Source organism: Mustelus asterias, chromosome 6, assembly GCF_964213995.1.
Source record: "Mustelus asterias chromosome 6, sMusAst1.hap1.1, whole genome shotgun sequence".
Taxonomy (NCBI): Eukaryota; Metazoa; Chordata; class Chondrichthyes; order Carcharhiniformes; family Triakidae; genus Mustelus; species Mustelus asterias.
The window spans coordinates 32,688,485-32,702,931 of NC_135806.1; the positions used below are offsets into that span (position 1 = coordinate 32,688,485).

Here is a 14,447-nt window from a genome sequence, read left to right on the forward strand (position 1 = left end):
GAAATGTGTTGGACTGTTTGGTGACAAGATCCCACAGCCATGAGTTAAAACAGGAAGGGAAAGCACAAAGGAAGGATGAGGAAGGTGAGGTTCAGTTAGCTGACACTTATGTTTGATGAAATGGTAAAAGAAAAACCTGAGCGGGTAAAGGACCAGACAGAGGTGTTTAATTCTGAAAGATTAAATAAGGTCGCTGAATTAGCTAAATAGCGTTTGAAGGTGACACCCCACCCTAATGAAGCAAGAAGCTGATAAGAAAGCTACAATTTGGATATTTTCGACTGGGGATAAAGTATTGGTGCTCTTACCAATTGTAGGAGATCCTTTTGAAGTCAGATTTGGTGGTCCCGATAAAATTGAAAAAAATTACATCAGGTAAATTATCTGGTAAAAATGCCAGATAGGAAAATGATTTATAGGGTATGCCATGTAAACATGCTCAAGTCAGGTCTGGAGCCAGAAGGAGTTTAGCTCACATCAGGTCTGGAGCCAGAAGGAGTTTAGCTGAAGTCAGGTCTGGAGCCAGAAGGAGTTTAGCTCACATCAGGTCTGGAGCCAGAAGGAGTTTAGTGAAGTCAGGTCTGGAGCCAGAAGGAGTTTAGCTCACATCAGGTCTGGAGCCAGAAGGAGTTTAGCTCAGGTCAGGCCTGGAGTCAGAAGGAGTTTAGCTCAGGTCAGGTCTGGAGCCAGAAGGAGTTTAGCTCAGGTCAGGCCTGGAGCCAGAAGGAGTTTAGCTCAGGGCAGGTTTAGAGCCAGAAAGATTTAGCTCAGGTTTGGAGCCAGAAGGATTTAGCTCCGGTCTAGCAGCTGAAGGTATTTTACTGTTCAATGCCTGGCTTGATGGTCAGACACATTTGGAGAACCTGACATTGTAGCCACCTGAACCCAAGGAAATGCAGTAATCATCAAAGAACAAAGAAAATTACAGCACAGGAACAGGCCCTTCGGCCCTCCAAGCCTGCACCGACCATGCTGCCTGACTTAACTAAAACCCCCGACCCTTCCAGGAACTATATCCCTCTATTCCCATCCTATTCATGTACTTGTCAAATCGCCCCTTAAAAGTCACTACCGTATCTTGCTACAGTGGGACTAGGCAAAAAATGGTTCGGCACAGACAAGAAGGGCCAAAAGGCCTGTTTCTGAGCTGTAATTTTCTATGGTTCTATGGTATCCGCTTCCACTACTTCCCCCGGCAATGAGTTCCAGGCACCCACTACTCTCTGTGTAAAAAATCTGCCTCGTACATCTCCTTTAAACCTTGCCCCTCACACCTTAAACCTATGCCCCCTAGTAACTGACTCTTCCACTCTGGGAAAAAGCTTCTAACTATCCAAAAGTCACCCGGCTTATTTTTAAATTTTCACTTCTGTATATTGATTTAAAAGAGATACAGAGGCTATCTTACTGAAATATGCACAATAAATATTTCGGCATTGAAGAATTATTAGGAGGGTAGTGTGTCAGTGCTCATCACTTACAATCATGACAAAATGAAGTTGTGATCGCAGAGTCTCAAGCAGCATTGTCCAAATCCCAGCCATGCTGCAGGTGGATTGTAAATGCTAAATTGCCCTAAAATGTGTAGGTTAGATGGGATTAGCCATGGGAAATGTGTGCGGTTACAGAGATAGGTTGAGCGAGGGGGGCTGGTTAAGATGCTGTGTCAGAGAGTTGGTGCAGACTCAATGGGCTGAATGGCCTCTTCTGCACTGATTCCATAAGGGCACAATGGTCAGGCCAGCACAGATCATGCTCATGTTTTCCAACAGCTAGTGCCCAGTTTGCATTGACCAAGTATAGGGTACAGATCACTTACTTGCTCAGACAGTTATTATCAAAAGTCCAAAAGCTTAAAGACTAATTATGGCTCTCATCTTCATCAGACAGAGTTGTTTTAATTTGTGGAACATTGCTATGAAATCTCATTTTCCATTCTGGAAGTTCATAGATCATTCAGTGTGCAATTCCACCCCCACCCCCCATCACCAGCTTGAGCCTGATTATAAAATTGATGGCTAGGCTGGAAGGCAAAAGCCGTTAGCTCCGGAGGTACTAAGAGTGCCCTAAACCAACTGAAGCAAGGCCCTATAAACTTCCGGATGGTCCGGATGGAGTGCATCCCAGGGTACTAAAAGAAACGGCAGAACTAATAGCAAATGCATTAGTTGTAATTTATCAAAATTCACTGGACTCTGGGGAGGTGCCAGCTGATTGGAAAACAGCTAATGTAACGCCACTGTTTAAAAAAGGAGGTAGACAAAAGGCGGGTAACTACAGGCCGATTAGCTTAACATCCGTAGTTGGGAAAATGCTGGAATCTATCATTAAGGAAGAAATAGCAGGACACCTGGAAAAGAATGGTTCAATCAAGCAGACGCAGCATGGATTCATGAAGGGAAAGTCATGTTTGACTAATTTACTGGAATTTTTTGAGGATATAACGAGTGCGGTTGACAGAGGGGAACCGGTGGATGTGGTGTATTTAGATTTCCAGAAGGCATTCGATAAGGTGCCTCACAAAAGGTTGCTGCATAAGATAAAGGTACACGGAGTAGGGGGTAAAGTGTTAGCGTGGATTGAGGATTGGCTATCTTAACAGAAAGCAGAGAGTCGGAATAAATGGGTGCCTTTCCGGTTGGCAATCAGTGACTAGTGGCGTGCTGCAGTGATCGGTGCTGGGGCCTCAACTATTTACCATATACATAGACGATCTGGAGGAGGGGACCGAGTGTAGGGTAACAAAGTTTGCGGATGACACAAAGTTGAGTGGGAAAGCAAATTGTGTGGAGGACACAGTCTGCAGAGAGATTTGGATAGGCTAAGTGAGTGGGCAAGGATCTGGCAGATTGAGTATAACATTGGTAAGTGTAAGGTTATAGAACATAGAACATTACAGCGCAGTACAGGCCCTTCGGCCCTCGATGTTGCGCCGACCAGTGGTACCAATCTAAAGCCCCTCTAATCTACACTATTCCAATATCATCCATATGTTTATCCAATAACCACTTGAACGCTCTCAACGTTGACGAGTCCACCACTGCTGCAGGCAGGTCATTCCACGCCCTTACTACTCTGAGTAAAGAACCTACCTCTAACATCTGTCCTATATCTCTCACCCCTCAATTTAAAGCTATGTCCCCTCGTGCTAGCCAACACCATCCGAGGAAAAAGGCTCTCACTATCCACCCTATCTAATCCTCTGATCATCTTGTATGTCTCTATTAAGTCACCTCTTAACCTTCTTCTCTCTAACGAAAACAACCTCAAGCCCTTCAGCCTTTCTTCATACGATTTTCCCACCATACCAGGCAACATCCTGGTAAATCTCCTCTGCACCCTTTCCAACACTTCCACATCTTTCCTATAATACGGCGACCAGAACTGTACGCAATACTCCAAATGCAGCCGCACCAGAGTTTTGTACAGTTGCAGCATGACCTCCTGGCTCCGAAACTCAATCCCTCTACCAATAAAAGCTAACACACCGTATGCCTTCTTAACAACCCTACCAACCTGGGTGCCAACTTTCAGGGATCTATGCACATGGACACCCAGATCCCTCTGTTCATCCACACTACCAAGTATCTTACCATTAGCCCAGTACTCTGTATTCCTGTTACTCCTTCCAAAGTGAATCACCTCACATTTTTCTGCATTAAACTCCATTTGCCACCTCTCAGCCCAGCTCTGCAGCTTATCTATGTCCCTCTGTAACCTGCCACTTCCCTCCGCACTGTCTACAACTCCACCGACTTTAGTGTCCACCGCAAATTTACTAATCCATCCTTCCACGCCCTCATCCAAGTCATTAATAAAAATGACAAACAGCAGTGGCCCCAAAACAGATCCTTGCGGTACACCACTAGTAACTGAACTCCAGGATGAATATTTCCCATCAACCACCACCCTTTGTTTTCTTACAGCTAGCCAATTCCTGATCCAAACCACTAAATCACCCTCAATCCCATGTGTCCATATTTTCTGCAAAAGCTTACCATGGGGAACCTTATCAAGCGCTTTGCTGAAATCCATATACAGCACATCAACCGCTTTACCCTCATCCACCTCTTTGGTCACCTTCTCAATAAGGTTTGTGAGGCACGATCTACCCTTCACAAAACCGTGCTGACTATCCCTAATCAAATTATTCCTTTCTAGATGATTATAAATCCTATCTCTTATAATCCTTTCCAAAACTTTGCCCACAACAGAAGTAAGGCTCACCGGTCTATAATTACCAGGGTTGTCCCTACTCCCCTTCTTGAACAAGGGGACAACATTTGCTATCCTCCAGTCTTCTGGCACTGTTCCTGTAGACAATGACGACACAAAGATCAAAGCCAAAGGCTCTGCAATCTCCTCTCTAGCCTCCCAGAGAATCCTAGGATAAATCCCATCCGGCCCAGGGGACTTATCTATTTTTACCCTTTCCAGAATTGCTAACACCTCCTCCTTATGAACATCAATCCCATCTAGTCCAACAGCCTGCATCTCTGTATTCCCCTCAACAACACTGTCCCTCTCCTGTGTGAATACCGACTAAAAATATTCATTTAGTGCCTCTCCTATCTCTTCAGACTCCACGCACAACTTCCCACTCCTGTCCTTGACTGGCCCTAATCTCACCCTAGTCATTCTTTTACTCCTGACATACCGATAGAAAACTTTAGGGTTTTCCTTGATCCGACCTGCCAAGGACTTCTCATGTCCCCTCCTGGCTCTTCTTAACTCTTTCTTTAGGTCCTTCCTGACTAACTTGTAACTCTCAAGCGCCCTAACTGAGCCTTCACGTCTCATCTTAACATAAGTCTCCTTCTTCCTCTTCACAAGAGATTCAACCTCCTTAGTAAACCACGGTTCCCTCACACGTCTGCTTCCTCCCTGCCTGACAGGTACATATTTATCAAGGACGCGTAGTAGCTGTTCCTTGAATAAGTTCCACATTACAATTGTGCCCATCCCCTGCAGTTTCCTTCCCCAACCTATGCCAGCTAAATCTCGCCTAATCGCATCATAATTTCCTTTCCCCCAGCTATAACTCTTGCCCTTTGGTATATACCTATCCTTTTCCATTGCTAAAGTAAACGTAATCGAATTGTGGTCACTGTCACCAAAGTGCTCACCTACCTCCAAATCTAACACCTGGCCTGGTTCATTACCCAGTACCAAATCCAATGTGGCCTCGCCTCTTGTTGGTCTATCTACATACTGCGTCAGGAAGCCTTCCTGCACACACTGGACAAAAACCGACCCACTTTGGAAGGAATAATAGTAAAATGGACTATTATTTAAACGGTGAAAAATTACAACATGCTACTGTGCAGAGGGACCTGGGGGTCCTTGTGCATGAATCACCAACACTCAGTTTGCAGGCACAGCAGGTAATCAAGAAGACAAATGGAATGTTGGCCTTTATCGCGAGAGGAATGGAGTATAAAAGCAGGGAGGTCATGCTGCAACTGTACAGGGTACTGGTGAGGCCGCACCTAGAATACTGTGTACAATTTTGGTCCCCTTATGTAAGAAAGGATATATTAGCTTCTTCTCCCAGAGGGTAGTGAATCTTTGGAATTCTCTGCCCAATGAAGCAGTGGAGACAACCTCGTTAAATGTGTTTAAGGCACAGATAGATAGATTTTTAACCATTAAGGGAATTAAGGGTAATGGGGAGCGGGCGGGTAAGTGGAACTGAACCCACTATCAGATCAGCCATGATCTTATTGAATGGCGGGGCAGGCTTAACATAAGTTCTTATGTTCTTATGACCCTATATCATTGTTTGTTGTATAAACAATGGTTAGAAAACCATTGTTTTCATCCAATGATTGGTGATTCTTATGGGCCCCAAAGCTCTCTTTCTGCCATTTCATTTTTTAAATAAAATGGAAAGTAACATGGTTGAAAATAAATGGATTTGGACCATTTTAACCAAATTAAAATTAAACTATGATCTAGGATGGAGGTTAATTTATTTCAGTAATCTGTTCTTATAGGATATATGAAATTCAGGAACATAGAGATACAGGCAGAGACAGGAAGAGAGAGGGAGGGAGAGAAAGGCGAGAGAGGGAGAGATACAGGCAGAGTGAGGCGGTGGCGGGGGTGGGAAGGGAAAGAATGAGAAAAGGCAGATAGAGGGGAGAAAGAAAGAAAGATGGAGAGAGGAGGGGGGTAAAGAGATACAGGTAGAAAGAGAGAGAGGAGGAGAGAGAGAGGAGGTAGGGAGGTGTGACATTGGTGTAGCTTGAAGAATTTTTTAAAAATCCTGATTTCTGCAGCTCTCACAACCTTTGCTGATGTCATAGAATCCCAACAGTGCAGAAGGAGGCCATTCAGCCCATCGAGTCTGCACTGACCACAATCCCACTCAGGCCCTATTCCTGTAACCCCACATATTTACCCCGCTAATCCCAATACTAGGATCAAGTTAGCATGGCCAATCAACCTAACCAGCACATCTTTGGAGGGTGGGAGGAAACTGGAGCACCCCGGAGGAAATCCACACAGACACAGGGAGAATGTGCAAACTCCACACAGTGACTCGAGACCAGAATTGAACCCGGGTCCCTGGTGCTGTGAGACAGCAGAGCTAACCACTGTGCTGCCCCATGCCATTATGGCATTGGCTTGACTGGGATGTCCTTTTATTGCAGCTTAAACATTTTTTGTATTTTTACTGGGATGGTTACGACTCTGCTTTGTTACGAGAAAAACTGTTTGGCAAGTCAGGTGGTAGGAGTTTTTTCATTTTTTATTTAAAGCTGCAGGTTTGAGTTTTAGTTTTAGAAGGAACACCAAGCTGAGAAGAAGTCTTTCACTCTCCCTGGTTTTGGAAATTCTGCTGCTCATCGGAAAGCAAGGTATTGCCTCTCTGAAGGGGAGAATCTATTGTTGGTGGATTGACTGAAGTACATACGGGGTTCTGGGAAGCTTTTCTGACTTCAAACTGTTCTGGGTGTGCCAAGAGGACTATTAGAACTTACAAGACTGAGCGTTTTCAATTCCCCAACCAAAGAACTCAATTCCAGTATCACGTGAACATAAGACTTCGCTGTGCTGAACTTATTTAAAGAGTTTTGCCAAGGGACCTGGTAGGGCGTGGAGCTCTTTGGGTGGGGGGGGGGCACGGGCCCCTTGGGGCGGGGGGGGGGGGGGTGACCCTTTGGGGCGGGACCCGACCCCTTGGGGCGGTGGGGTGGCACGACCCCTTGGGGCGGGGGGGGGCCGACACCTTGGGGCGGGGGGGGGGGGGGGGCGACCCCTTGGGGCGGGGGGGGCCGACCCCTTGGGGGGGGGGGGGGCGACCCCTTGAGGCGGGGGGGGGGGGGCCGACCCCTTGGGGTGGGGGGGGGCCGACCCCTTGGGGCAGGAGGGCGGCCGACCCCTTGGGATGGGTGGGGGGGCCGACCCCTTGGGGCGGGGGGGGGAGGGCCGACCCCTTGGGCCGGCGGGGGGGGGAGACCCCTTGGGACGGGGGGGGGCGACCCCTTGGGGCGGGGGGGGTCCAGACCCCTTGGGGCGGGGGGGGTCCAGACCCCTTGGGGCGGGGGGGGTCCAGACCCCTTGGGGCGGGGGGGAGCCGGACCCCTTTGGGCGGGGGGGGCCGGCCCCCTTGGGGTGGGGGGGGCCGGCCCCCTTGGGGTGGGGGTGGCCGGACCCATTGGGGCGGGGGGGGGCCGGACCCCTTGGGGCGGGGGGGGGGGGCGGACCCCTTGGGGCAGGGGGGGGCCGGACCACTTGGGGCAGGGGGGGCCGGACCCCTTGGGGTGGGGGGGGGGGGGCCGGACCCCTTGGGGCGGGGGGGGGCCGGACCCCTTGGGGTGGGGGGGGCGGACCCCTTGGGGCGGGGGGGCGGACCCCTTGGGGCGGGGGGGCGCACCCCTTGGGGCGGGGGGGCGCACCCCTTGGGGCGGGGGGGGCGCACCCCTTGGGGCGGGGGGGCGCACCCCTTGGGGCGGGGGGGCGCACCCCTTGGGGCGGGGGGCGCACCCCTTGGGGCGGGGGGGCGCACCCCTTGGGGCGGGGGGGCGCACCCCTTGGGGCGGGGGGGCGCACCCCTTGGGGCGGGGGGGCGCACCCCTTGGGGCGGGGGGGCGCACCCCTTGGGGCGGGGGGGCGCACCCCTTGGGGCGGGGGGGCGCACCCCTTGGGGCGGGGGGGCGCACCCCTTGGGGCGGGGGGGCGCACCCCTTGGGGCGGGGGGGCGCACCCCTTGGGGCGGGGGGGCGCACCCCTTGGGGCGGGGGGGCGCACCCCTTGGGGCGGGGGGGCGCACCCCTTGGGGCGGGGGGGCGCACCCCTTGGGGCGGGGGGGCGCACCCCTTGGGGCGGGGGGGCGCACCCCTTGGGGCGGGGGGGCGCACCCCTTGGGGCGGGGGGGCGCACCCCTTGGGGCGGGGGGGGCGGACTCCTTGGCGCGGGGGGGGCGGAATCCTTGGGGTGGGGGGGCGGACCACTTTGTGCGGGGGAGGGGGCGGACCCCTTTGTGCAGGGGGCGGGGCGGCAAGGCGCCGAGCCCTGCGCGGGGGGTGGGGGGGTTGAGGCACGGAGCGGAGCCTGCGCGGGGGGGAGGCGAGGAGCCCTGAGCGGGGGGGAGGCGAGGAGCCCTGCGCGGGGGACGAGGGGGCGAGGCGAGGAGCCCTGCGCGGCAGCCGAGGGGGCGAGGCAATGAGGCCTGCGCAGGGGGCGAGGGGGCGAGCGAGGCGCGGAGCCCTGCGCAGGGGGTGGGGGCGAGGTGTGGAGCCCTGCGTGGGGGGTGGGGGCGAGGAGTGTCTGCATGGGTTTCCTCCCAGAGTCCGAAAAACGTGCTGGTTAGGTGTACTGGCCATGCTGAATTCTCCCTCAGTGTACCCAAACAGGCTTCGGAGTGTGGCGACTCGGGGATTATCACAGTAACTTAATTGCAGTGTTAATGCAAGCCGATTTGTGACTGATAAATAAACTCTATTCTACTCTACTCTACCTTGCCAGTGCAGGCCTGGAGCCAGGTTTCACGACTACAGTACTTTCTTTGTTCTCAGAGCTAAATGAGCGTCCTACAAACGGGAGGAAGTGGGAGCAGGCAGGGAAGAAAAGGAAACAATGAAAAAACGATATAAAGAGGTAGTACTGTATTCCTTAGCAACAGTGAATATATTTTATGTTCATTGTTGTTCAAGTCGGACCTTTCCTTGCTGTCAGCCTGGTTTTTTGAACTGAGGAGCCGAACTCCAAGAACTCAAAGCTTAAATCCTCCTAAAATGTGCAATTTAATGTTGTATTACTGCCCCTTCATTGTAAAATTACTTATTGTTATAAGTATTTTTTCAACAATTTTGTTTCCAGATTAAGAAAATCAGATCAAACAGTTCTACCAGTTAACCTCACCAGTCAACTAAAACACACATTGAAAATGAATAAGGAAAGGGAAGTGACAAAATAGTCTCTGGTGTGACAATATAAAAACTATCAGGCTTCTTTGTCACTACTTATCAGAGTACAGGCTTCTTTTCCTCTAATTTGCTTGCACTGAACTGTGATTTGCTATCTGGTAAGTGGAGCATAATGTAGCCCCAAAATCAGGCAACTGTGATATGCTGTTCCAACAATCAGAATGATTTCTCAGTATTACTTAGAACATCAAAGTCTTTCATCAATGTTATTTATTAAACAAATAAATAGAACACCCAGTTTTGTACCAAGTTGATTGTGACAGGCATGCTATGCCTGTGCAATATTTTAGTCATGATGTGGAGATGCCAGCGTTGGACTGGGGTGAACACAGTAAGAAGTTTCACAACACCAGGTTAAAGTCCAACAGGTTTATTTGGTAGCAAAAGCCACTAAGCTTTCGGAGCGCTTGTTGCTCCTTCGTCATGTGAGCAGCAAGCGCTCCGAAAGCTAGTGGCTTTTGCTACCAAATAAACCTGTTGGACTTTAACCTGGTATTGTGAGACTTCTTTCAATATTTTAGTCTCATAGTTTGACAGCTGTGCCAGAGTAAATGTGATATATGTTGTCTCAAACTCACATTGTGCTCTCGATAAAGCAAACAAAAATTATCTCAGTTGCAAAACTTGCTAGATAGACCATATACAGTCAGTGAGTTAAGTTTTGTGAGAACTTACCTTTGTGACATTATCTTATAGGCATCTGGTAGGAAGCACCGAATATTCTCCATCTGGGCTTGATCAGCATCACAGATTCTGTCATCAGTCCTTCCATAATTGGCACTTTCAATCATAATGACATCAGTTCCAGGGCAGCGAAGTTCAATTGGATAACTTTCACAAGACAGTTCCCTCCTAATCACAGCCATTGGAACTGGAGCTCGGCTGAAAGCTGCAGTATGAACCAGATAAAAATGTGAATTTGGGTGTGCTTGCAATGCTTCAATTTTTTAAAGAGCAAACAACAAACTTTCAATTTTGACCTCCCTATCAAAACCTTACCTTTGTTCAGTTTCATCAATATAACAACGGCAGTGCTGCTCTGAACATTCTTCCGTCCTAGTTTTTTTTCTCATCCCTGAAGTTAGATTGCGTTTAGATCCACACTCAATGCAACATCCTACTTTACTCCATTTGTTTCCGCAAAAATTGCAGAAATCATATTCTGTCACCGTCTTCAGAATTTAACAACACAAACTTGGAGTTAGCTAATCATCACTTGTCAGATTGGAGCATTTGTTTGCAACATTAATAAGAACAAAGAAAATTACAGCACAGGAACAGGCCCTTCGGCCCTCCAGGCCTGCATCGACCATGCTGCCCGACTGAACTAAAACCCCCCACCCTTCTGGGGACTCTATGACCTCCATTCCCATCGTTTTTTGATTTGATTTGATTTATTGTTGTCACATGTATTTACAGTGAAAGGTATTGTTTCTTGCACGCAATACAGGCAAAACATACCGTTCATAGAGAAGGAAACGAGAGGGTGCAGAATGTAGTGTTACAGTCATAGCTAGGGTGTAGGGAAAGATCAACTTAATGCAAGGTAAATCCATTCAAAAGTCTGACAGCAGCAGGGAAGCAGCTGTTCTTGAGTCGGTTGGTACGTGACCTCAGACTTTTGTATCTTTTTCCCGAAGGAAGAAGTTGGAAGAGAGAATGTCCGGGGTGCATGGGGTCCTTAATTATGCTGGCTGCTTTGCTGAGGCAGCGGGAAGTGTAGACAGAGTCAATGGATGGGAGGCTGGTTTGTGAGATGGATTGGGCTGCATTCACGACCTTTTGTACTTCCTTGCGGTCTTGGGCAGAGCAAGAGCCATACCAAGCTGTGATACAACCAGAAAGCATGTTTTCCATGGTGCATCTGTAAAAGGTGGAGAGATGCAAATTTCTTTAGTCTTCTGAGAAACTAGAAGCGTTGGTGGGCTTTCTTAGCTATAGTGTCGGCATGGGGGGGACCAGGACATGTTAATGGTGATCGGGACTCTAAAAACTTGAAGCTCTCGACCCTTTCTCCTTCATCCCCGTTGATGTAGACAGAGGCATGTTCTCCTTTATGCTTCCTGAAGTTGATGACAATCTCCTTCGTTTTGTTGACACTGAGGGAGAGATTATTGTTGCTGCACCAGTTCACCAGATTCTCTATCTCATTCCTGTACTCTGTCTCATCATTGTTTGAGATCCAACCCACGACGGTGGTGTCGTCAGCAAACTTGAAAATCGAGTTGGAGGGGAATTTGGCTACACAATTATAGGTGTATAAGGAGTATAGTAGGGGGCTGGGAACACAGTCCTGTGGGGCACCAGTGTGGATGATCGTGGAGGAGTTATTGTTGCCTATCCTTACTGATTGTGGTCTGTGAGTTAGGAAGTTCAGGATCCAATCGCAGAGGGAGGTGCTGAGGCCCAGGCCACGGAGTTTGCAGATGTGTTCCTATTCATTTATCTGTCAAGACACCCCTCAAAAGTCACCATCATATCCGCTTCCACTACCTCCCCCGGCAGCAAGTTCCAGGCACTCACCACCCTCTGGGTAAAAAATCTGCCTCGTACATCTCCTTTAAACCTTGCCCCTCGTACCTTAAACCTGTGGCCCCGAGTAATTGACTCATCCACCCTGGGAAAAAACTTCTGACTATCCACTCTGTCCATGCCCCTCATAATCTTTTGTACTTCTATCAGGTCACCCCTCAACTTCTTTCGTTCCAGTGAGAACAAACCAAGTTTCTCCAACCTCTCCTCATAGCTAATTCCCTCCATACCAGGCAATATCCTGGTAAATCTTTTCTGTACCCTCTCCAAAGCCTCCACATCCTGCTGGTAGTGTGGCGACCAGAATTGAACACTATATTCCAAGCGCGGCCGAACTAAGGTTCTATAAAGCTGCAACATGACTTGCCAATTTTTAAACTCAATGCCCTGGCCAGTGAAGGCAAGCATGCCGTATGCCTTCTTGACTACCTTCTCCACCTGCATTGCCACTTTCAGTGACCTGTGTACCTATACACCCAGATCCCTTTGCCTATCTATACTCTTAAGGGTTCTGCCATTTACTGTATATTTCCTTTCTGTATTAGACCTTCCAAAATGCATTACCTCACATTTGTCTGCAGTAAACTCCATCTGCCATCTCTCCGCCCAAGTCTCCAACCGATCTATATCCTGCTGTATCCTCTGATGGTCCTCATCACTATCTGCAAATCCACCAACCCTTGTGTCGTCCGCAAACTTACTAATCAATCCAGTTACATTTTCCTCCAAATCATTTATATATATTACAAACAGCAAAGGTCCCAGCATTGATCCCTGAGGAACGCCACTTGTCACAGCCCTCCATTCAAAAATGCACCCTTCCACTGCTACCCTCTGTCTTCTTTGACCGTGCAGTTTTGTATCCAATAGTATGCTGACTTGGTAGATGGTAGTTTGGTATATCCTTGGTTATGTTGAAGGTATGACACAAAAACATGTAACATAAGAACTTAAAGAATAGGAGCAGAAGTAGACCAGACAATCCCCAAAGCCTGTTCCACCATTTAATAGTTACGGCAGATCCTCAACCTCACTTCCACTTTCACTTCCTAATGTTCAAAAATCCATCAATCTCAGATTTGAATATACCCAACAACTGAGTCTCTGGAAAAGAAAAATCCAGTGATTCACGATCGACTGAACATAGTTCTCCTCAGCTCAGTCCCTTTATCCAGAAATTATGCCCCTAATTCTAGTCTCCAATCAGGAGAACAACCTCTCCGCATTTATACACTGTGTTACAATGAAATACTGTTAGAATCTTGTATGTTTCAGTGCCCTTGACTATTTGGACAACTCTACTCAATCTTTCCTCATAGAATAGCCATGTTATCCCAGGAATTAAGTTAATGAAGCTTTGTTGCACCTGCTCCAAGGCATGTATATCTTTCTCTCAGTACAAAGACCATAAATGTACACTGTTCCAGATGCGTTCCCATCAAAGCCTCTTGCAACTGTCGCAAGATTTCCCTCCTCTTGTGCCCCAAATGCATCCCAGGGTACTGAAAGAAATGGCAGAAGTAATAGCAGATGCGTTGGTTGTAATTTATCAAAATTCGCTGGACTCTGGGGAAGTGTCGGCTGATTGGAAAACAGCTAATGTGACGCCACTGTTTAAAAAAGGAGGTAGACAAAAGGCGAGTAACTACAGGCCGGTTAGCTTAACGTCCGTAGTTGGGAAATTGCTGGAATCCATCATTAAAGAAGAAATAGCAGGACACCTGGAAAAAAAATGGTTCGATCAAGCAGACGCAGCATGGATTCATGAATGGAAAGTCGTGTTTGACAAATTTACTGGATTTTTATGAAGATGTAACGAGTGCAGTTGACAGAGGGGAACCGGTGGATGTGGTGTTTTTAGATTTCCAGAAGGCGTTCGATAAGGTGCCTCACAAAAGGTTGTTGCAGAAGATTAAGGTGCACGGAGTTGGGGGTAAAGTGTTAGCATGGATTGAGGATTGGCTATCTGACAGGAAGCAGAGAGTTGGAATAAATGGGTGCTTTTCTGGTTGGCAGTTGGTGACTAGTGGCGTGCCGCAGGGATCGGTGCTGGGGCCTCAACTATTTACCATATACATAGATGATCTGGAGGAGGGGACCGAGTGTGGGGTTTACCATATACATAGATGATCTGGAGGAGGGGACCGAGTGTGGGGTAACTAAGTTTGCGGATGACACAAAGATGAGTGGGAAAGCGAATTGTGTGGAGGATGCGGAAAGTCTGCAGGGAGATTTGGATAGGCTAAGTGAGTGGGCGAGGATCTGGCAGATTGAGTGTAACGTTGACAAGTTTGAGGTTATCCACTTTGGAAGGAATAATAGTAAAATGGACTATTATTTAAATGGTGAAAAATTACAACATGCAGAGGGACCTGGGGGTCCTTGTGCATGAATCACAAAAACTCAGTTTGCAGGTGCAGCAGGTGATCAAGAAGGCAAGTGGAATGTTGGCCTTTATTGCGAAGGGGATGGAGTATAAAA

The 14,447-nt window shown here is 48.6% G+C and overlaps 1 protein-coding gene across 3 annotated transcripts in view; it reads right to left on the bottom strand.

Annotated features, from left to right (window-relative positions):
• LOC144494796 (adhesion G protein-coupled receptor L3-like) overlaps window positions 1-14,447 on the bottom strand; it is a 978,643-nt gene that overhangs the window by 634,157 nt on the left and 330,039 nt on the right. For all 3 annotated transcript variants that reach the window (XM_078214147.1, XM_078214145.1, XM_078214146.1), the window contains exon 4: window positions 10,110-10,323. In XM_078214147.1, the coding sequence (XP_078070273.1) occupies window positions 10,110-10,323 (214 nt within the window). The remainder of the gene's footprint in view (window positions 1-10,109; window positions 10,324-14,447) is intronic.